Raw genomic sequence first — 21,236 nt, forward strand, 5'->3', positions numbered from 1 at the left:
CCTGCCCCCTACACCTGTCCTCAGAGCCCACACCTGCCCACTGCACCTGCCCTCAGAGCCCACACCTGCCCCCTACACCTGTCCTCAGAGCCCACACCTGCCCACTGCACCCTCCCTCAGGGTCCACGCCTGCTCACTGCACCTGCCCTCAGAGCCCGCACCATCCCACAATGCTCCCAAGGTTACAGACTCAGTCCCAGGTTTTCTCTTCTCTAGGCTAATCATACTTGTTTCTACAATTTTTATTCCCACAAATCACCCCTCAGTGCTGGTGAAGTACAGGAAGGCTCTGGGCATGTGGACAACGTTGGACCCAGAGGCCTGCGCACATGCCCACTCGTCCTTTCTGGTGGTGTGGCTTGTCCGACTCGTGTAATTTTTCTGCTCCTTGGTTGTTTCCTTGATACTAAAATGGGACGATATGCTGATGGGGACGAGCCTGCACCTTGGTGAGGGGATCGGATGGCTGCTGGGGGTATGGAGCTTTGTCACTGTGAAGGGCTGTGCACACACCCCTGCCTGGAGACTTGGGGCATGCCTAGGATGCTGGCAGGTGCAGCCCTTGCCCACGTGCCCTGTGCGCTATAGCACTTTGGATGAGCCCACGGCTGCTCTGACCCACCCATTCCCCTGCCGGAATTCCCTGGACAGAACTGCTGCTTCCACTCATTCCATCCTCTCCCTGTTTATTGATTGACTCTTCGATTGAGTCTTTTTGTTCCACTCTAGAGACTCTGAAACAGGATGGCTCTGGAGTTCTTCCCACAGTGTCATTCTTTGACCATGATGTGAGCAAAGAGATTTCCAGCTGCCATCCGGAAGGTGCCCCGAGCACAGGGAATGCCAGGAACTCAAAAACTCTGTGTTACGTATTTAAAAGATGGGATCCTGCCACAGACACCTCCCTTCAGGGTAGCCGTAGCCCACCTGGGCATGACTTCTGGGGCCTGGTCCATCAGCACCCCCAGGGGGCCCGGCGCCTTCTCGTGGGGAAGGCTGCACACAGAGGAAAGCCTCCACAGGAGACGGGCAGCGCTGACCACTCATCCAAGCAGGGTCAATGCCGAGGGATAGAGCAGAGGCTGTGTGAGCTCCTGGTCACCACAGGCTGGGCTACAAACAGAGAGAGCTCCCAGGGGAGGAGGGGAGAGCAGCAAATAGCCCCCTCCTGCCTTGGAGGGACTGAGTGGAACAGGGGCCATTAGACCAGGTAGGCAACCAGTGCAGGTGGGCAGGCCCAAGATCAAGGTTGACTGAGTCGGCTTCACTAGGAAGCCTACTCAGGACCGTGCCAGGCCCACTGACCAGAGCTCCTTATAGCAAGACTCTGTTTGGGGAACAGCCTGCAAGGGCCAGCATGTGGTCGGAATCTCTTCATGGCTTGGGTTAGGCCCACTGTGGGGAAAACTGAGGTGGTACTCGTGATTGACAGGGTCAGGGTCAATCCTATTGTGGGGAAAACTGAGGTGGCACTCATGATTGACAAGCTGGGGCTTCAGCCTGACTGCCGGGTCTGTTTGGGACAGTGGAGGCAGGAGGGTGTCTGGGCCAGGGCTCCTGTTGCCCCAGGCCTGAGGGCTCTCCCCTTGTCCTGTCCAGCCTGAACATGACTGAGGCTTCCAGGGGCCAGACTCGGGGTGGCTGTCACCTGCCAGGTGACCCAGGCCCTGTCTTCCTCTCTTCACCCACTTTACCTTTGGGCCTTGGACCATCTCTAGGCACTGGTCCTGGATGGAGAAGGAGTGCTCTAGAACATAATTTCCAAATTTCCCCCCAAAATTATCACGATTAAAATATTGATGGCAACAATAATAAATCCATTTCAGGTGAAACTGACACTTTTAAAGCATCTTTAGAAACCTTCGCTCTTTTTCATGGGCCTGCAACACACAATTTAGTTAAAAACTCCGCCTGCTCAGCAGAAGCAGCCTCAAGACGTGCCGCAGCCCAGCTCTGCCCAACGCGGCGCCCCAGTCCTCCTACGGGAATGTGTGGAGGGTCCCTGCATGGTGACTCCGGGCTTAGGGCCAGGAGGACATACTGTGATGCCTTCTGGTGCCAGAATGACATTGAGGGTGGCAGGCAGCGGCCCTGGTGTGCCAAGCCCTGTGTGTTTTGTCTCCAGGTGTGGCCCCTCAATTCACAGTCCAGGGCTCCCCTGGGATGGCCCCGTCTCCTAATTCCTCAAGAGAAGCTGGATGTTCTAGAATTTTTAAACATGAAATCTTCCAATTTTCAAATACTATTAACCAAATGGCACCACGTGGCCTCAGCGTGTGCCTCTGTGGTCTGGTTTTGCTGAGGGCACCGCCGTGTGTGACCCCTTGCTTGACAAGGGCAGAGGGTAACGTCCGGCCTATTCCCCAGGGGAAGAAGAGCTTTCCTATGGAAATTAGCATCTCTCTGCTTTCCAAGGTGATTCTGAAGGTGAACTGTCTCTGTTCTTTGGAAATGCAAAGAAATAAATGTACAAAAATAGAGTGGCGATTCCTCAACCACCCTGTCAGGCTTAAGTCACTGGCGCTTCCTCTGGGAAGAGCATGGATGGCCCTGAATCATCCAGGCAGCTAAGCAGACTGCTCAGCTCCACACGGCCCTGCCCGCAGGCCTGCCGCCCCGCCCCTGTCCCTGGATCGGCCCTGGGAGTCCTTGCTGTGTACATGCGTGTGTGTGTGCATGTGTGTGTACATGTGTGTGTGCTTGTGTGTGTATGTTGAGGGGACACAGAACTGTGGAGCTGGAGGTGGCACGAGGACCCCCAAAGGTACTGGAACCCCAGCAGCTGCTCAGCCCTGGCCCCACTTACTCCTCTTTTCTGTCCCAGCCCTCGCCCTCTGCCTCGCACCTCCACTGTCTCTCTTGGTCTTGCCCATAGTCGGGCTGCAGGTTTGTGCCTGAAACCTCGTGTTCAGTCTGTCTTGTCTGAGCCAGGCTGCAGGGTGCAAGGAAAGAGCTCCTGGCTGAGAGTTGGCCACGCTGGGATGCCATGGGTCTCCCCAACTGTAAAACAGAAACGGCCAAGTCCACCGAGAGGCCTGCTGTCAGCACCGGGTAAGGAAGTGTGTGCCGGGATGGGGGCCCGGTGCCAGGCTGCCTCACTGTCCGAGTGGCCGTGCCGCCTGCAGAGGCCTGGTTCTGCCCCCAGGGCCTGTCCTGGGCCACCCTCACAGGGAGGGAGTGCCTGCCCCTACGTGGAAGAGGCAGCAGGAGAGAGGCGTTGGGGGGGAAAAGTTGTTCTGGAAGGCTCTTTGTAGATAGGTGGTGCAGCAGGGACGCTGGTCTCCCACAGCTGCAGGGGCCTCGGGGTCCTGTGGGTTGGTGATGTCACGATGACGTGCAGCCCTGGGTCTGTCCCGGGCCAGGAGTCTCTGAGGACCTGCCTGGGGAATGCCACGGAGACACTGGACCCTGGGGCCGGGACCTGGCTTAGACAGAGACCAGTGCAAGGGAATGGGGGCTTCCTGGACACTGGGGCTTGGGGGGCAGTGGGCAGTGTGGCCAGGGGCTGCCATTGATGCTGAAGGTCAGCCTCGCTGTGGCCATTAGAGATGGGCAGTGGAGGGCTGGGAACTGAAGCCTGGTCCAGGGTAGTCTCCGGCCCGCAGGACACGGAACAGATCAGAAACCGCACTGCACAGAAGGCAGGGACGATATCTGGGGCGGGCGCCCCAGGATGGCAGCCCCAAGTGGCCAGGGGCACACCCTGGGGGCAGGAGGTCGGTGCCTGCCCAGGGCCGACTGCAGCAGAGCTGCCATACAGGGGTTCATCTTGCTCTCGGACCAATTCAATCAGACCAGAGGCGGTACAGTTCGCCTGCGGAGGGGCCTGGGACCTGGCCCAGAGGTGTGGGGCCTCACTTCAGTGGAGGACTGAGCAGGAAGTTCTGGGAGGGGCCCAAGGAGACAGTGGGGAACACACACAGCCCAGGATGGGCCTCGGTTTCCCCAGTTGTAACAGCTGGCGGTGACACCTGGGACACCAGTCCTTTGGCACCTGGCAGCCCTTCGGGGGAGAAGAGGCGGCTCTGCCCGCTCCCGCTTCACCCAGCCTCTCTGTGGCTGGGTGCCAGCCCTGGGATCCATAAGGCGGACGGTGATGCTGGGCTGGGACTCTCTCAGTCTCAGCAGGCCTGACCGTCGTGTGGAGGCCACTGTGGCCTGCTGTGGCTGGGGTTGCCACCAGGGGCTGGGGAACGAGCGGTCCTGGAAGTCACAGAGGTGCTGTCTGAGCCCTGCTGTGTCTGAGACAGCTTGGCAAGTGTCTGCCACCTTCCTCTGCCCCTCGCTTTCCTCTGTAAAATGGAACAATACCCTAGGTTCGGGGTGCTGTGAGTTTTAAATGAGAGGATGGCCGAGCTGGCGAGCTGGCGCCTGGTGGGTGCCGGTGTGTCCGGGTGGGTTTGCCCTGCTGCTAAAGATGGTGTCCTCTCCTGGCAGGGGCCTCCCTGGGCAACCTGGACAGCCTCAGCCGCACCCTGGGCGTCCTAGAGGAGCGCGTCAACAGCTCGAGGCGGAGGGCACGCAGGCACGCTGCAGACGACGACTACAACATCGAGGTCCTGCTGGGCGTGGACGACTCTGTGGTGCAGTTCCACGGGAAGGAGCACGTGCAGAAGTACCTGCTCACGCTCATGAACATCGTGAGTCGGGGGGCTGAGGGGCGGGGCGGGACAGGGAGGGTCAGTCAGGGGCTGGGCAGGCCAGAGAGGCCCAGCTGCGTCCCCCGAGGCTCTGCTGATTTCCTTGTTAGCCGGAGGTGAGTGCCACAGTCTCAGGGAGGCGCTCTGGGTCCACAGGTGAGACAAGTTGACCCTCGCTGACCTCAGTTTTCTCATCTGCAAATTGCAGTAATTCCAACTTGTGGGCTCTTTACAGGCTAAGGCGGTTTTATGCAGACTCCAGTCATTTGAATGACAAATGTCATTCTATGGGTCATTTGAAAAACAGGTTTTCTCGATGTTTGCCACTTTTAAAACTAAAATTATTTTAAAAGGAAACCTCATTTTACCTAAAAAGCTAACCTAATAGTAAGACATAAAGTGACGTTATTCAGCCCCAGCTAGATAGTCCTGCCTTCCTCTGGCTCCGAACAGAGGCCCCCTTCTGTCTAGAGATCAGTGTGCATTAGAGCGAGGGCCAGACGCCAACCCAGGGCCCTCCTTGAAGCTGGCAGTGGGAGCAACTGAAAATCGGGGAGCGAATTCCTTTCTCCCTGTGAGTCTGGGCTATTGAAAGGGGTGTCTGTGTCCCACCTCTGTCTTCTGGACACCTGCTCCTTGTCTGCCTGATGCTAAGAGATTAAAGAACCACCTCCCTCGTTCCACACCCCCCGCAGCCGGAGCGGGAGATGCAAGGATGCTGCGCCCTGTGTGGGTGCAGGCTGTGCAGGCCTTTCCTCTCTCTGCCTCAAGTGGCCAGAGCCACTGTGGGGGTGAGGGGCATCCAGTCTTCAAAATGCAGGTTCCCAGGGGAGCAGACTGGCTCGGCTGAGCCCTGCAGGGAAAAGAAGGGGTGAGAAGGAGGACCGGGGCACGGCCTGGAATGTGAGATGCTGCCAGTGGGGCGTTAGGGGGCAGGGGGGCATTTGTGGGAGGAAGCCAGGCCTTAGGGAAGGCTGGAGGTGGTGTGGAAGCCGGGCAGGTGAGAAGTTCTAGAACCCCGTGCTGTGTGTCCAAACCTGTGGATGAATGAGGTCCTCTGGGGCCGGGCTGCAGGCAGGCAGCGGGCTGTGGAGGTCTGCTCGGAGTCTGCTCTCAGCTCTGCTTTTCGGGCCAGGGATGAGCCCCCCCAGGAACCAAGCTGACACATGGGTCAGAGTCCCCAGGGCCCTGGTGAAAAGATACCTCGGGGGAAAAAGGGGATGCGAGTGAGCTGAATACTTGACAAGAGACCCCACCTTCATGCTCACTTTCCTCTTGACCGGCCTTGCATGAGTCCGCGAGCCCTCTGGAGCCCAGCCTCATCCACACGGGGGGCTGAAGTCCGCCGCGTCGGCAAAATTCGTTTTATTTGGGAGAGCGTTGTCACAATTAACCTCATCTTATTTTTGAAACGTACCTTTAATGCGATAATAATAACAATAAAACCATAATGGCTACAATTATTAAGCCCCTACTATGGGACCATGCCAAGCCCACGCTGGGCACCTGCCACGCTGAATTATCTTAGGAAGTCCTCAGGCTGGGTCTGTGAGACTGGTAGGTATAAAATCTTGTCTTCCCCTAGCATCATATTGCCTTCCAACCCAGCGGGGAAAGGACTGGGCTTGGAATCACAGTCCGATGGCGGCTCCCGGCCTCGCCTTTTCCAGGCACGTCCTTGGGATCGCTGCTCCCATCCTCTGAGCCTTGGTTTTCTCATCTATAAAATGGGTCAGTGTTTTCATCGTGGGGGTTGTGAGGGTTAAATGAGAGAGTGTCGGTGACTGTGCTTTTCAGTCTCTCAGTAGAGTGAACACGTTTTTAGTTTCCACATAAAATGTGGTTTTGTTATCATGACAGTGACACTATCTAATTTAGTGACAGCCCAGGAGGGGTCACTGCTGAGAGCCCACCAAGGACGCTGACTGAAGGTGGGACCCCGGGTGAGTCCTTCATGAGGCCGGTGGAGGCAGATCAGCTTTTCTCCTGGTACCGAGGGTCTCTCTCTCTGTCACAACGGCTGGTTGGAGGATGTCTAGAAGGTTCTCTGACTTTTGCCATCCAACTTTATTCAAACCCTAGTGATCCAGCCATACCCCCCATTTTGAATAATGGGAAGGTTCGTTTCTAGAAAAGCATGAGAAATTTAAAACGTCTTACATTGAGATAAGTTTTATCACAACAGAGAAGCCGTTTTAGGAGATAAGTCTCAGAAGTTGAGAAAATATTTGGGCCGTGTCTTTTGTCCCCTGTTGCACAGAAGTGAGCACTGATTCATTCGGCAAACATGTGTTGACAGCGTGCTTGTCATGGGCACAGTGGGAGTGTCCTGCAGAGGCGGTAGGGCATGGCAGAGAGTCCCGGGGCTTGGGAGACCAGCGGCAGAGGGTCAGCGGGGGGTCTGTCCTCTGATTGGAGCCCCAGCTCCCGCTGCAAGAGCGCAGCGTGGCCGTGCTTGGAGCATGCGTTGCCCTGACGGTTAATACCTTGCGTCCTCACTGAGAGCCTGTGCATGCCCGGAGAGTTCTAGGGACAGATCTAAGGCATGCCGGACCCTTCGGTGGTCTTGGGGAGGAGGAGCATTGAGGGAACGTCTGAGAAAGGATGATCTTCCAGAACACTGCTGTGCGAGCGAGCTTCCCGCAGTGCTGGAGAGGAGAGACGCTGGTTTTGCCCTTTCTGGCGCAGCAGCCACCGGGCTCTTGCACACTTGAAGTGTGGCGGGTGTCCTTGAAGAACTGAACTTTTAATTTAACTTCTTATTTGTTCCAAGATAATTTTAATTAAAAATTTTTTAATCGTGGTGAAATACACAGAACATAAGTCGGTGTCTTCACCGTTTTTAAGTGCGAGATTTAGTGGCGTAAGCACATTCACATGGTTGGGCCACCATCGCCACCACCGTCCACAGAACTCTTCATCCTGTAAAACTGAAACTGCGCCTGTTAAATTTCAGCCCTGTTCCTCCCCTCCCCCAACTCCTGGCACCCACCACTCCACTTTCTGTTTCTAAGAATTTGACTACTCTGGGTACCTCGCATAAGTGGATCACACAGTAATTGTCCTTTTGCGTCTGGCTTACTTCACTTAGCACGATGTCCTCAGGGGCCTTCCATATTGCAGCATATGTGAGAATGTCCTTCCTTTTCAGGGAGGAATAGTATCCCGGCCATCCATGGGCACTCGGGTTGCCCCCTCATGGGCTACCATGAATAATGCTGCCATGAACGTGGGTGTTCAGACCCTGCTTTCCGTTCTCTTGACTATAGGCCCACAAGTGGAATTGCGGGACACAGGGTAATTCTTTCTTTCTTTAACTTTTTGAGGAGTTTCCACACTATTTTCCACAGTGGCTGCACCATTTTGCCAACAGTGTACAGGAATTCTAGTCTCTCCAAATTGTCACCAACACTTGTCTCTTTTTTCTTTTTTATGGTAGCCACCCCAAAGAGTACTTTATTTGAATTAATTTGCACCTAGATGGAAGCCGCAGTGTGGCTGGCAGCTGCTGTGCGGGACAGGGCAGGGCTGGGTCTGTGCACAGATGGACTGCCTACCGTGCCCTGTCTCTGAACTGGGGTGCTGTGGGGGCCTCAAACCACAACCCCAAGGGCCCCCCCAAGGCCTGGCCAGTGGCTTGTCACAGTCCTCTTGTAAGTCCCAGCTGGCCACGGGGCCCCCCAAGGCTGGAGCAAAAGCAAAAGCATGGAAGGACAGAGGTGGTGGCAGCCGGCTGGGACTGGGCTCCCAGTGAGCTGTTTGACTGGCTGTAGAGCAGGTGGGGCTGGGCAATGGCACGCCCAGAGCCCAGGGTGTGGGGGCCAGTCCTGGGCAGTGAGCTGCCCACCGAACTGGATGCAGAGAACGGTGGCACAGCCTGTGCCCTGGGAAAGGCCATCCAGCCCTGGGAGGAGGAGCTGGTGCGGGCCCTGATGGTGAGGACCCAGGGAATGCAGACTCTGAGGAGGAGGTGAGGCAGAGGCGGGCTGAGTGCAGGCACAGCTCCACCCTGGCAGCCCTGCAGCCCTGCGCTGCCTCAGTTTCCCTCATCATTTGGGGTGACTTTTGCCTGCAGAACTCCCTTTGGGATCTCTTTGTGGCAGAGCCTGGGCCAGAATATGGGGTCCAGGGGTGGCACAGGCAGTTCAGCCTCATCAGTCACCCCCATGCTCCCCTTCTCTGCCCAGGCTCCCTTGTAACTGACATGGAACTGCATGGCTAGTTTTGCCTAGTGGCCTGTGTGAAAGGAAGTGATTTGGGTCACCTGTGGACCAAGGCTGGTAAGAGCTTGGAGTCCCCTCCATCTCTGTCTCCCCCTGCCATGGAAACCTTGGAAACCACGTATCCCAGAAGGCACAGCTGCAGCATAGGCTTGGCCCCCCGACCCACGCCGCACCATGGTGTGAGTAGGGAAACACAGCGTACACTGAATTGTGTTCAGCTGCTGAGATGGGGTGGATTCTCAGCATAACCATCCTCCTCTGTCTGGTGCCCCTGGCTGCCATTCGTACGGGGGACCAGTGTTTATGGGGCATCTATTATATGTCAGGCTAGGGGTGCGGCCGTGAGCATGACAGGACGTAGCCCTGCTACCTTGCATTCTGGGAAGGGGGACACAGACGATATTCAAGTGAAAAACAAATGGGATCATTTCAAGTAATGATAAATGCAATGAAAGAAATAAAATCGTTATGAGATGGAGAAGGAAGAAGGGTAGGGGAAGGCCGGCCACTTTACACAGGAGGTCAGGGGCTGGTGCACGGGAGGTATCACGGGAGCTGAGGCTCATGACAAATGAAGGATGTGGGAAGAGGTAGGATAGGGATAGCCTGTTCCAAGTCTGGGGGAGGGGGCAGGCGGCACCAAGGCCCTGAGGCAGGAATGGGGCCGGCTGGAAGAATGGAGAAGGCCTGGCCTGTGGAGCAGGGGGCACAGGTAGGGGAAGTTGGGATGAGCAAGGCCGGCCGCCGCAGTCTTCCAGAGGTGGAGGGGAGCTGCCTGTGGCTCCGGGAGCAGTGGAAATCACGGGAGGGGCTGCTTTGTTTTCTTGTGAATGGCAAGACATGATATTCCCTTTTCCATGGAAAAATGAAGCTGCTTTCTCATCTCAGACTTGCCGGAAGGGAAGAGGGTTGGAAATGGAGCGTTTCACAAGGGCCACCTGGGCACAGAAAGGGGCTCTTTGGTTTAGGCAAGCACCCCCCTGCCCGTTCCGGCAGCCCCTGATGGGTCCAGTTTCCTTATCTTCCTCCTTACATCTAGAAATTCTTGGTTTATCGAAATATTCTATATTTAACACAGATGATTCCTTTTATTTATGTGTTTATTTTGAAACAGAGTCTCACTCTGTCGCCCAGGCTGGAGTGCAGTGGTGTGATCTCGGCTCACTGCAACCTCCTCCTCCCGAGTTCAAGCGATTCTCCTGCTTCAGCCTCCTGAGTAGCTGGGATTACAGGCATGTGCCACCACAGCTGGCTTTCGTTTTCTTGTTTTTTGGTGGTTTTTTTGTATGTTTAGTAGAGATGGGGTTTCACCATGTTGGCCAGGCTGGTCTTGAACTCTTGACCTCAGGTGATCCATCCGCCTCGGCCTCCCAAAGTGCTGAGATTACAGACGTGAGCCACTGCACCAGCCATTTTTTTTTTTTTACTATGTAAAATTAGCATAAATTCATGTAGATATGTGAGTGTCTTCCCCCAGCAGTTATTGTCTACTACCTGGTTTTAATGATCGCACATCATGCCATATGACTGTAGCACACTTTTTACCTAACTTATTGTTTATATGACATATTCACATAGCAAAACTAATTTCTCCATTAGAGGTCAGACATGCCACTAACTGTACCATGTTCATCGAGCTGAATCTACCGCTCCTGCTTACTTATTTCCTTAAGCTGAGTTGCTGAAAGCGGAGTCCGTGGTCAACAGATATGCCCGTTTTGTAAGCTTTCTACGCTGGAATGTTCTCTGTTATGGTTTCCTCTGTTCCCGCTTCGTTGAGCAAATGCCTGTCTCCCCACCCCCTCACACCACTGAGTCCTTTTGAACAGGGGTAATTTAATTACAACGGAGATAAACTTTTTGCTTTTCCTTGATGTTAATGAGCCTGCGTTTAAAAATATACATGTATTTGTAAACAGAGATTATTTTATTGTTTGTGCTTGGCCTATTCATGCCCTTGATTCTGCTGGGATTTGGGGGTGTTCCATTCATCTGAAGAGTTTGCGTATCTAAGTAGATTAACTTTTTGTCTGTCACATGTGTGGGAAATACTTTCCCCCGTCTCCTTGTTTACCTTTTGTTTTGTTCTGCCTGGGATAGTTTTTGACGTCCTACATTTTTGTGTGTGGCCAGATCCTGCAGTCTTTCCCCTCCCATGGGAAAAGCTTCTCCCTTGGGCGGATGCATTTGGCGTCTCCTGCCCTCCCCAGAAGTTAATCTTCTGAGATGCTGGTCTGTTTGGCAGCAGAACTTCCCAAGCTGCAGCTCCCAAGCTCCACACCTGGGTTCAGCCATAGCAGCCCTCCACCTGAATTTCTCCCGAAGTAAGAGGAAAGATAGGCTGGGCGCGGTGGCTCACACCTGTAATCCTAGGACTTTGGGAGGCCAAGGCGGGTGGCTCACTTGAGGTCAGGAGTTCGAGACCAGCCTGGCCAACATGGCAAAACCCCGTCTCTACTAAAAATACAAAAATAAGCCAAGGGTGGTGGCCCATGCCTGTAATTCCAGCTACTCAGGAGGCTGAGGCAGGAGAACGGCTTGAACCCGGCAGGCGGAGGTTGCGGTGAGCCAAGATCATGCCACTGCACTCCAGCCTGGGCGACAGAGTGAGATTTCTGTCTCAAAAATAAATAAAATAAAATAAAGGGGGCGGGGGAAGATAGAGAATTCAAAGGAGCCAATGTATTACATGCAGTGCATTCTTATTTCCCTGCAATATCTGGCTGCTGCAAAACTCATCAGGATATTACCAGTGGGGAACGCTGGCCTATAGGCAGAGCCAGCACATAACTCCCAGGGCCCAGCGCAAAATGAAAATGTGGGATCGCTTGCTCAAAGAGCAGAGGAAAGTGCCATAAAAAGGGACTATTTAGCCACTTCTTTTCTTCCTTAGTCTCTGTCTCTTTCTCTCTCAACTTGCTGTTTTTTTTATTTGCTTTTTAATGTTGTTCTAAGTGAACAAAAATTGGAACCTTGAATTATTAGCATGAATTTCTTATTCATCTTTAAATTGTGCCATGGCTATTTTAAATGCAAATATTAGAGCACTTGGCTTCTATGTGGAGTCACTGAAATTAAACAAATGTACATTTTGTGGCTGATCCTGGTGGGTGCCTCAAGCTGACCACAAGTTTATGACAGGCACAGGTCAGACTCAGGGAGGCTGGGAGGAGGAAGAGAGGATCCCACAGAGTGGAACCCCGCTGAGGGAATTCTCCTCAGGTACGGGTCCTAGCGGAGTGAGTGCACCCCCAGCATGAAGGATGCTCCCACTGGAGTCTGCGAGCTTCCTGCCACCCCTGGAGGAACACATTGGTTGTGCCCCATCCAGGGGGTCTGGGGAAGTAGAGCCAGGCACACCACCTTCCCACTGGTGCACTGCTCCAGCCCACAGCGTATGGCCACAGCCAATCCATCTCTATGCAGGTGTCACTCATGGGAGGCTCACCTCCACCGAAACATGGGCTCTGGCCGGCCATCCACCAGACATGCCCCTTTCCTGCCAGCCGTGGGCGGGATGGCCACCACCACGCCTGCCCTGAGATGCCGTGGGGAATACATGCCTGATCCTGCACCTGCTGGGGGCGGCTGAGAGCCTGTCCTGGGGAGGTGGGACCCTGCTCCACTGCCCTGGGAGCCTTCACTTCCAAAACACACGCGCAAGGGTGAGAGGATGAAGAACTTCCAGACGGAGCTGTAGAGGGTCAAGCCGCAAGTTCGGGGCCTTCTGAACATGGGCCCTGGTCATCTGTGAAGTCAGCCTGCCCCTAGGGCAAGCCCAGGAACCTGAGCCCTGCACTCAGACCCCACAGCCCAGTGGACCGCCTGGTGCCCCGCATGTGCCCCCGTATGCCACCTCAGGCTCCCATTCTCTGTGGCCTTTCCCCAGCCTCTACTTGGGCACGTCCACACAACTCCGAGGCCCCGGGGGAGCCGGCCGCGCTGAGAGGGCGCCGGGTGTGTGCTGAGCCTGCGGCCCTTGTCCCTGGAGGCTCCCTGCGCTGAGTTGTTTTGGTTTTTGTTTTTCTTGAGATGGAGTCTTGCTCCCTCGCCCAGGCTGGAGTGCAATGGCGTGATCTCGGCTCACTGCAACCGCCACCTCCCAGGTTCAAGCAATTCTCCTGCCTCAGCCTCCCAAGTACCTGGGACTACCGGCACATGCCACCACGCCCGGCTAATTTTTATATTTTTAGTAGAGACTGGGTTTCACCATGTTGGCCGGTCTGACCTCAGGTGATCCGCCCGCCTCAGCCTCCCAAAGTGCTGGGATTACAGGCATGATCCACTGCACCTGGCCTACAATGGAGTTTGGGCACACACAGCCATAGCCCTCCTGGCTGCTGGCAACCCTGAGTCCAGTCTCCTGAGGCTCAGTGGCCCTTAGCCTGGTCAGAGAGGCTGAGGCCCCTTGGGGGTACCCACATCCCCCCATCTAAGGGCAGAGGGGTCACTCCCTCCCAAGCACTGTGAGGGCTAAGAGGATGGAGTGTGAGCCATGGGCAGAGGTGCGGCCCGTCCAGCCTTGCTGGCCCCCCAGCCCCATCACTAGCAGAGGGAACTCTCTTCCCTCTGCCTTCATTCTGCTCCTGCTCCTCCCAGCCTTTGACTCTGGCTCAGCCTCCAGCCTCCACCTTGCATCGCTGCCTCCCCTGGGCCCAGCCGGGAGGATAAGGGGCTCTCCTCTGCCCAGGCCTGCCCCCCGCCCCCGACGGCACTGGGAGACCACTGCCATGTTTGACGCTTCCTGCTTGGAAACGTGCTCCCTGAGGTACTGGGTGCTGCCAGGCTGGGACACAGTTGACATTGGTGAACATGCCTGATACTGACACTGGGGCTTCAGTATTTCTCATTTTCAAACACTTGCTCTGCCAGTGCCTCTGCTAGTCTCTGCTCACAAACTAGACGCAGTGGCCACGTGTGTGGGCCTGGGCACCCCTAAGGAGTGGGCTTGGGTCTGACAGGCTAGGAGGCAGCTCAGGTGTGTGTGGCACCTCAAGTTTCGTCACCAGGTAAAGTCAGGGACTCTTCTCCAGGCTCAGGTGAATGGGGGGCAGGGATGAACGCCTCGGAAGATCAGAGCCATTGTGAAAGTAATGTGTTTATATACGCATTTTTATTTTTTTGAGACAGGGTCTCACTCGGTCACCCAGGCTTGAGTAGTACGGCAATCACAGTTCAGTGCGGCCTCAAACCTCAGCCTCCCAAGCAGCTGGGACTGCAGCCTCACACCACCATGCCTGACTGATTTTTTAAAGATGTTTTAGAGACAGGGTCATGCTATGTTGCGTGGTGGACTCAATCTCCTGGGCCTAATGATGCTGCTGTCTCAGCTTCCTGAGTAGCTGGGATCACAGGCAGGAGCCACCACGCCTGGCTATGGATACAATTTTTTTTTTTTTTTTTTGGACGGAGTCTCGCTCTGTCCCCCAAGCTGGAGTGCAGTGGTGCGATCTCGGCTCACTGCAAGCTCCGCCTCCCGGGTTTACGCCATTCTCCTGCCTCAGCCTCCCGAGTAGGTGGGACTACAGGCGCCCGCCACCTCGCCCGGCTAGTTTTTTGTATTTTTTAGTAGAGACGGGGTTTCACTGTGTTAGCCAGGATGGTCTCGATCTCCTGACCTCGTGATCCGCCCGTCTCGGCCTCCCAAAGTGCTGGGATTACAGGCTTGAGCCACCGCGCCCGGCCGGATACAATTTTAAAAGTAAAATCTATCTGTGCCAAGACTTCAAGAAATATAAAGCTTGGGCCCAAGGCTAAAGCTTCCTTTGTGGCTTCAAGCATTTAATTAAAGCACTAATTTCAATCCTCCTCTTCCCTGTGAAGCCTAAGGCCTCAATGTGTTGCTTAAATATCAGGATCTACAAAGACCTTGCACTGTCTGTGTGAGCCCCTGGTCCTACTGCACTCCTTGTAGACAGGAGGGAGAGACCATTGCAGTGGGTGACACCCAGCCTGCAGCAAGGCCAGCGCTCAACCTATTTGCTACTGAGAACACGTACTCTCAGGCCTGCCAGAGGCCACCAGACAGATGTAAGCCATCTCCCCCTGAAGTGGCCCCTTTTTTTAGAAGCATTTTAAAACATCAGTTTTACATTAAAGTAAATTTGGACATATTACTTGTACGAAAGCAAAATTCATGTGAACTGGAGATTCTAAATCTGTGTTGGCAAACTCTGGCCCCAGGGCCACCTGGCCCTTCACCTGTTTTTCTAAATAAAGTTTTATTGGAACACAGCTATGCCTATGGATTTATGAATTGCCTGTGGCCTTTTTTTTTTTTTTTTTTTTTGAGGCAGAGTCTCACTCTGTCATCCAGGCTGGAGGGCAGTGGCATGATCTTGGCCCACTGCAACTTTCCACCTCCCGGGTTCAAGCGATTCTCTGCCTCAGCCTCCCGAGTAGCTGGGATTACAGGCGCCCACCACCATGCCCGGCTAATTTTTGTATTTTAGTAGAGACGGGGTTTCACCATCTTGGCCAGGCTGGTCTTGAACTCCTGACCTCAGGTGATCCACCTGCCTCGACCTCCCAAAGTGCTGGGATTACAGGCGTGAGCCACTGCGCCCGGCAGAGCCTGTGGCCATTTTTGTGCTACAACAACAGGTTGGGTAGTTGCAACAAAAACCATATGGCCCACAAAGCTGAGAACATTCACTACGGGGTGCTAAAGGAATATTTGCTACCAGGCTCTGCAGAAATGGACTTGCTTAGTGCCTGCCTTAAGCTCTGATGGCCCCAGGCCTCCAAAGTTAACATGTGCCTTTCAGTACATCAGTGCATGTGGGCGCACGTGTTAGGGAAGTACTGAGTGCAGTGGGCTGCTCAGACCCCAGCCCACCCCCACCTTAGCCTTATCAGCTCAAAGCTCCGGTGAGGTTACTTCGGGGATTCTTTTGAAAGGATAGAATGAGCTGCTCTTAACGGCTGTGGAACGGCAGGGCAGGAGCAGCAGGTTTCTGGTCACGCAGAATAGCCTCTCCCACCTGTGTGAACTGCTTCCGTTCTGGGAGAATGCCTGAGCCCCCAAAGCATCTCTTCTGCTGAGGGCAGACACGCTCCTCGGCCTGCGGAGAATGTGGAACCCAAGGGTCTTCTGTGCCTTCAGTCGAGGCTATAACCTTTGACCCCTCCCAGCACGAGAACATTCTCTGTACAGTACGTTCAACAGTTTTTTTTTTTTTTTTGAATGATTTCTCTCTATGCCAGGATTCAGATACTTTTCGTCTTTTCTTTTCTAATTTAATCCAGAAATTGGCCTGGACTTACCAGAGCCTTGCCAGGGTTTGCAAACAATCAGAAGGCATATGGGCTCAATTTCTCACCAACTTTCCAACGTGTTGAGACCGCACGGTGGCGGCGGGGAAGGCAGCGGCCGGACAGGGATGCTTTCGGCTGGTCGTGGTGGAAATCTTGTACGCTGGCCACGGAGCTGCACACCAGCCAGGTGGAGAGCGTCACCACAAGTCATAGTTCACGAGTCTCTGGCTCTGGTTCCTGGGAAAGAGAAAAATATTCTCTGAAACTGGACACGAGAACATGGTTCCCTTAAGCGGGGGGAGGGAAGCGGGGGTCAGGGTCTGCTGGTGGCGGCGTGGCCCTGGGGGTGTTGCTGGCACTGTTTCTGTTCCTCACGCTTGTCCCGCTGGCCTCAGAGCCTGGCCTTGTGCGCCACCAGGAGACACAGCCATGAGAGCCAGTGGTGTGTGCGAGGCGCGTGTGGGGCTCAGAAGAGGGCAGTGCCCTCACGTGCTCACAGGAGCCAGGCAGGAGGGGCCCAGGTGGCTGAAGGCTGTTGGGAGTGGTGGGGACTGGGGCGACAGAAGAGGCCACGACCCCTGGTTCCAGCCCCCCTGGAACCAGCTCCTCCTGGTTCCACTCACTTGTGTTTCTGTAGGAAGAAGCAGACCACTGCTGCCAGGTCTTTCTTCCACAAGAAGCTGGAAATCTAATTTTTATGGGAAATCTAATTATTTTTCAATGTGGGCCACAAATTGAAATTAAGAACCCACGCTGCCCAGGTGGAGCAGAACACGGCTGGGGGATGAGTCTGGCGTGTGGGTGGCCCGAGTGTTCTTTCCAGCCTAGAAGGAAGGAGGCGACTGCCTGTCCTGCTGCGCCCTGTGCTGGGCAGTGCCAGTTCCCGGGGCCGTTGGGAGCACCACTCGAGTGGAACACCAGGGAAGTGCTCAGCAGAGACGGGCATGGGAGGAGCATGCGGAGACTGAGAGCCGTCCTCAGTCGTGTCCGGCACTCCCTGAACTCCTGGCCTCCACGTCCCTGCACTGAGGGAGCTCAGAGCACAGGAGTATGGGGAGCAGAATCAGGACACATGATTACACCCTGGTTCATCAGGGAAGGGTGCCTGGGGCGGCGGGTCAGGGAAGACTCCTCGGACAAGGGCCACTGCAGCTGCCTCTAATGAGGGCTCCTGGCGGCGGCTCAGCGCCTGCAAACCTGGCCGCATCGCGAATCACGGCACACAGATTGGGCCCTGCTGGAGCTTAGGGGGCTTGGAGAGCAGCAGCGAAGTTGCTTTGTGGTCTACAAAGACGGACTCATCTCTCTCGGGAGGTTTGGGGCTTACGCTTTCCATCCTTGGAAGCCCCTCTCCCCACCTGAGGAGGCGGAAACTCACATTTGCTGTTTTTGCACGTGCTGACCCTGTGCAAGGAGGCATGTCTGGGACCTCATACCTTGCCCCAGTGGCCCTGTGAGGTTCCCTTGCCTGCATCAGGTCACTGAGACTCAGAGAGACATGGCCAGAGCACGGCAGATGGAGTCACATACCTGTGGGAAGGTGGCCCCTGTGTTGGTCCTCCCCTACTGTTCTGGCCTGAAGATCCAGAGATCCCAAATCCCCTAGCATGCTCCATGGGTTCTCATCTCAGGCCTCACTGACCTCCCCACAGCATTTGGAGTCTCCTGGCTACACCTGCCTCTCCCCACACGCTCCACGGGTTCTCATCTCAGGCCTCACTGACCTCCCCACAGCATTTGGAGTCTCCTGGCTACACCTGCCTCTCCCCACACGCTCCATGGGTTCTCATCTCAGGCCTCACTGACCTCCCCACAGCATTTGGAGTCTCCTGGCTACACCTGCCTCTCCCCGCACGCTCCACGGGTTCTCATCTCAGGCCTCACTGACCTCCCCACAGCATTTGGAGTCTCCTGGCCACACCTGCCTCTCCCCACAGACCATCCGCTCTGCCTCTTGCTTTGCCTTGGCTTCTGCGTCTACTGTGTCCTGTTCTGAGGGCCGCCCGACTGCCTACTCACTCCTTTAGTGCACACGGATAGAGCAGCCTTAGGAGCTGGGGATGTCGTGGTGAGCTCGGGATCCAGACCGCAGGGAGCATATGTTCCAGCAGGTTTGGGGAGGCTGACAGACCAGTGACGGTGAGCAGGTAGGAACACTCTGACGGGGGTCCTGTGGGTGGGTCTCACCTCTGCTTCCTCCCGAAATGTGCGACACCCTCCCCGCAAGTGGGCCTCTCCCCACCTCCTCCCTCCTCCGCAGACCTCCTGACAGCTGATGCGGAAGCCTCCCGGCAGCCTGTCCTTGGCCTCCCGTGGGGAGCTGGTGGTTGTCAGAGTGGGGGTTTGAGTCCCTGTGGACGAGGAGGGCCAGCCGTCCGCACACCCGCTGACAGCTTGAGGCAGCCTCAGAGCTTGTCTTGTGCAGGCTCCAGCAAGGAGGTGACAGCTGAACCACAGACAGAGGCGATGATGTACTGCGCCGGGCTCCCAGGCTGGCCTGGCACGGGCTCTCACTTCCCAAGGCCCCTCCCGGGCTGCCCCCTGAGCTGAGTTGCCGTCAAGCAATCCTGGGTCTTGCTCCCCAGTCCAGGGGTCTCCTTGGTGGTGTGTCTCAGGAGGGTTAGGGACTCCCACAAAGGTGACTTTGTACTGGGCCCAGAGAGGGTCTGCCCACCTGATTTTTCACTGAGTACCTGGAAAAGGCCAGGCACGTAGTAGGCGCCCAGTAAATCTATTTTGAATGAATAAGTGACTAAATGAATTCCCATAAAGCAACTGTGATCTCAGAGCCTCCCATAAAAAATGAGCTCTGTCTGTGGGTGTGGAGCTCCTGGTGGCTGGGTGCCCTCATGCCTTCGTGTCTATGGCAGAGGCTGTGTCTCCGTCGTCGATGCTGACAGCTGAATGGCCAGGTCCCGGGATACGGTTTCTAGTTGCAGCAGCTTTGGCGAATTGCTCACCAGAGCTTCTGTACTGACTCCCACGCCCACTTCTGTGAGCCTCTCAATCTCTGTGCCTCGGCTTCCTCACCGATACAATGGGGATAATACTCACCTGTGGGGTGTGGGAGGTGAAAGATGCCGCACACGGGGAAATACTCAGCACAGGCGGAGAAGATCAGAGCCGACCAGCCAGGCGAGCCATTGTTCATTCGGCCCATGGTGTCTGGGAACAGCCCCAGCCAGCTCCTGTGCTGGATGAGCTTTTTCTCATGGGGGCCACCTGCTTGCTTTGGCACAGCGAGGACAGGGCCTTGGCAGCCAAAGGAGACGGTCAGCTGTCTCCACCTGGTTATGGAGATAGTCCCAGTGGGGGGATCCTTGAGCTGGTTTTGGTCACGGAGTTGGTGTTTCCCAAGTGGAAAGTGGGGAGGGCACAACTGCACACAGAGGGGGCCGCTTGTGCAAAAGAGGTGCCAGCCCTTGGCCACCCTGGGGAGCCCGTGGGGGTGGGAGACGGCACATGAGGCTGAACTTGGCCTTGGTCCTGAAGTCTGGGGAAACACGAGAGTACGGGCACCCAGGACGCATCAGCAAGGATGCAGAAGAATCCCTGTCTAGTGGAGAGGGACAGGCAGCTAACAAACGAAGGTGACTGGAGATTATGATGGTGCCAGGAAGTTACTGGGATGGGAGAGCACCCGAGGCAGCATAGGGCGCCCCGTGGGAATGTTCACAGAGCAAGGGAGACTTCCCTGCAGCCAGACAGGAGGATGGAAGCCTGGGTGCAGCCCGCATGACCTCCCACCCACGCCTGGCAGTGAGCCTGGCCCAAGAGGCGCTGGAACGCCTGTGCTCTGGGTGTTGGAAAGCACCCCGCATGACTGCACTTTCAGGGAGGGATGTGCTCGCCGTGGACGACCCTTGCCGTGAGCTTGTAATGCAGGACCCTTCTTGCAGCCGTCACCTGACTCTTGCCCTGTGCTCTGAGTGCCTTGGGAGCCCCTGCCCAGGTCGAGGGGCACACTGCAAGGTGATGGCCTGCGGCCCTCTCTCATGCCTTCTCAGTCTCTGAGGGGTTCGTACCTGCTCTGTCAGGGCTCCTCCCTTCTTCCTTATCATGCATGGATGCCTGGGGCGTAGGGAGGCTGGCCTGAGTCCTCCTCAGTTTTGCTCTGAGGTGGTCAGGTCTGACGTCTGGGCCACTTAGGCGTGCTGGACCCCTGCCCAGTCCGAGCCCTATGCCTTGATGGGTGCCCACTCTGCAGCCTCTGCCAGCCACTGCCAGCTACCCATGCCCTGGCCCTTATCAGCAGGAGCTGCTGCAGCCCCCACACACCCCTCTGGAGCTGGGGACATCCACGTGCTGCCTGAGGCCCAGTCATTAACATGAGATCCCTCTCCATTCTAACCACCTGCCTAGCCACCGTGTGGACCGGACACCACCCTCAGCAGAGGGTCTCATCTCAGTGGGAAGTGGAGCTCAGAACCCCAGGGACTATCTGCATCTCACCCTAAGGCAGGGGCAGCGGTAGGGATAGGGCTCCGGCTCCAAGCCTGGTGTGAGCTCAGCAGCCCGCCCCCCGCCCTGGCAGCATGCTCGCCGCCCCCCTCCCCCACACCGTTCCTGTCCCCTGATGCCACAGCCCTTTCCTCCCATAGCGGCATTTTCCTTCCCTCTTTCCCTAGGTCAAACTGGTGACAGAGCAGCAGCAGAATATGATGTGCAGGGGAATAAAAATGCATTGTTCTCAAATTACATGGTGGTGCCCGAACGTACCCAGGTGACTGAGCTCAGTCACAGGGGATGGGCCGTGCCGCACAGGCTCTGAGGCGGGCGTGTGGGGGGGTGCCAGGGCCGGGGGTGGCACAAGTCCTAGACACTTGGAGCCCCTCTTTGAAAGGAAACCCCACACTGAGCCCCCCAGGGCTCTGTGGCCAGGGACAGCCGACAAGCTCAGCAGAGTTCCAGGGAGGCAGGGCCGTCCCGCAGCCACTGCCAGCAAGAATCAGAATCCCTGACTCTTCTCGGCCTTTCCCTGTCAGTGGCTCACAGCGGCCAGGAGGCCCCTGGGGGACACTGGGCTCTGGCCTGCGGCCTCGGCCGTGTCCTTCCGTGTCCTGCGGCCTCAGCAGCACTGGTCCTTCCCCGTTCTGCAGCATTTCCCTTTCTGATG

At 55.9% G+C, this 21,236-nt stretch overlaps 1 protein-coding gene across 2 annotated transcripts in view; it reads left to right on the top strand.

Moving 5' to 3' along the window:
* The window catches only part of LOC105484013 (ADAM metallopeptidase with thrombospondin type 1 motif 2), a 235,700-nt gene that overhangs the window by 131,189 nt on the left and 83,275 nt on the right, over nucleotides 1–21,236 (top strand). For both annotated transcript variants that reach the window (XM_071098019.1, XM_011745152.3), the window contains exon 4: nucleotides 4,438–4,640. In XM_071098019.1, the coding sequence (XP_070954120.1) occupies nucleotides 4,438–4,640 (203 nt within the window). The remainder of the gene's footprint in view (nucleotides 1–4,437; nucleotides 4,641–21,236) is intronic.

The sequence above is a fragment of the Macaca nemestrina genome, chromosome 6 (genome assembly GCF_043159975.1).
Source record: "Macaca nemestrina isolate mMacNem1 chromosome 6, mMacNem.hap1, whole genome shotgun sequence".
NCBI lineage: Eukaryota > Metazoa > Chordata > Mammalia > Primates > Cercopithecidae > Macaca > Macaca nemestrina.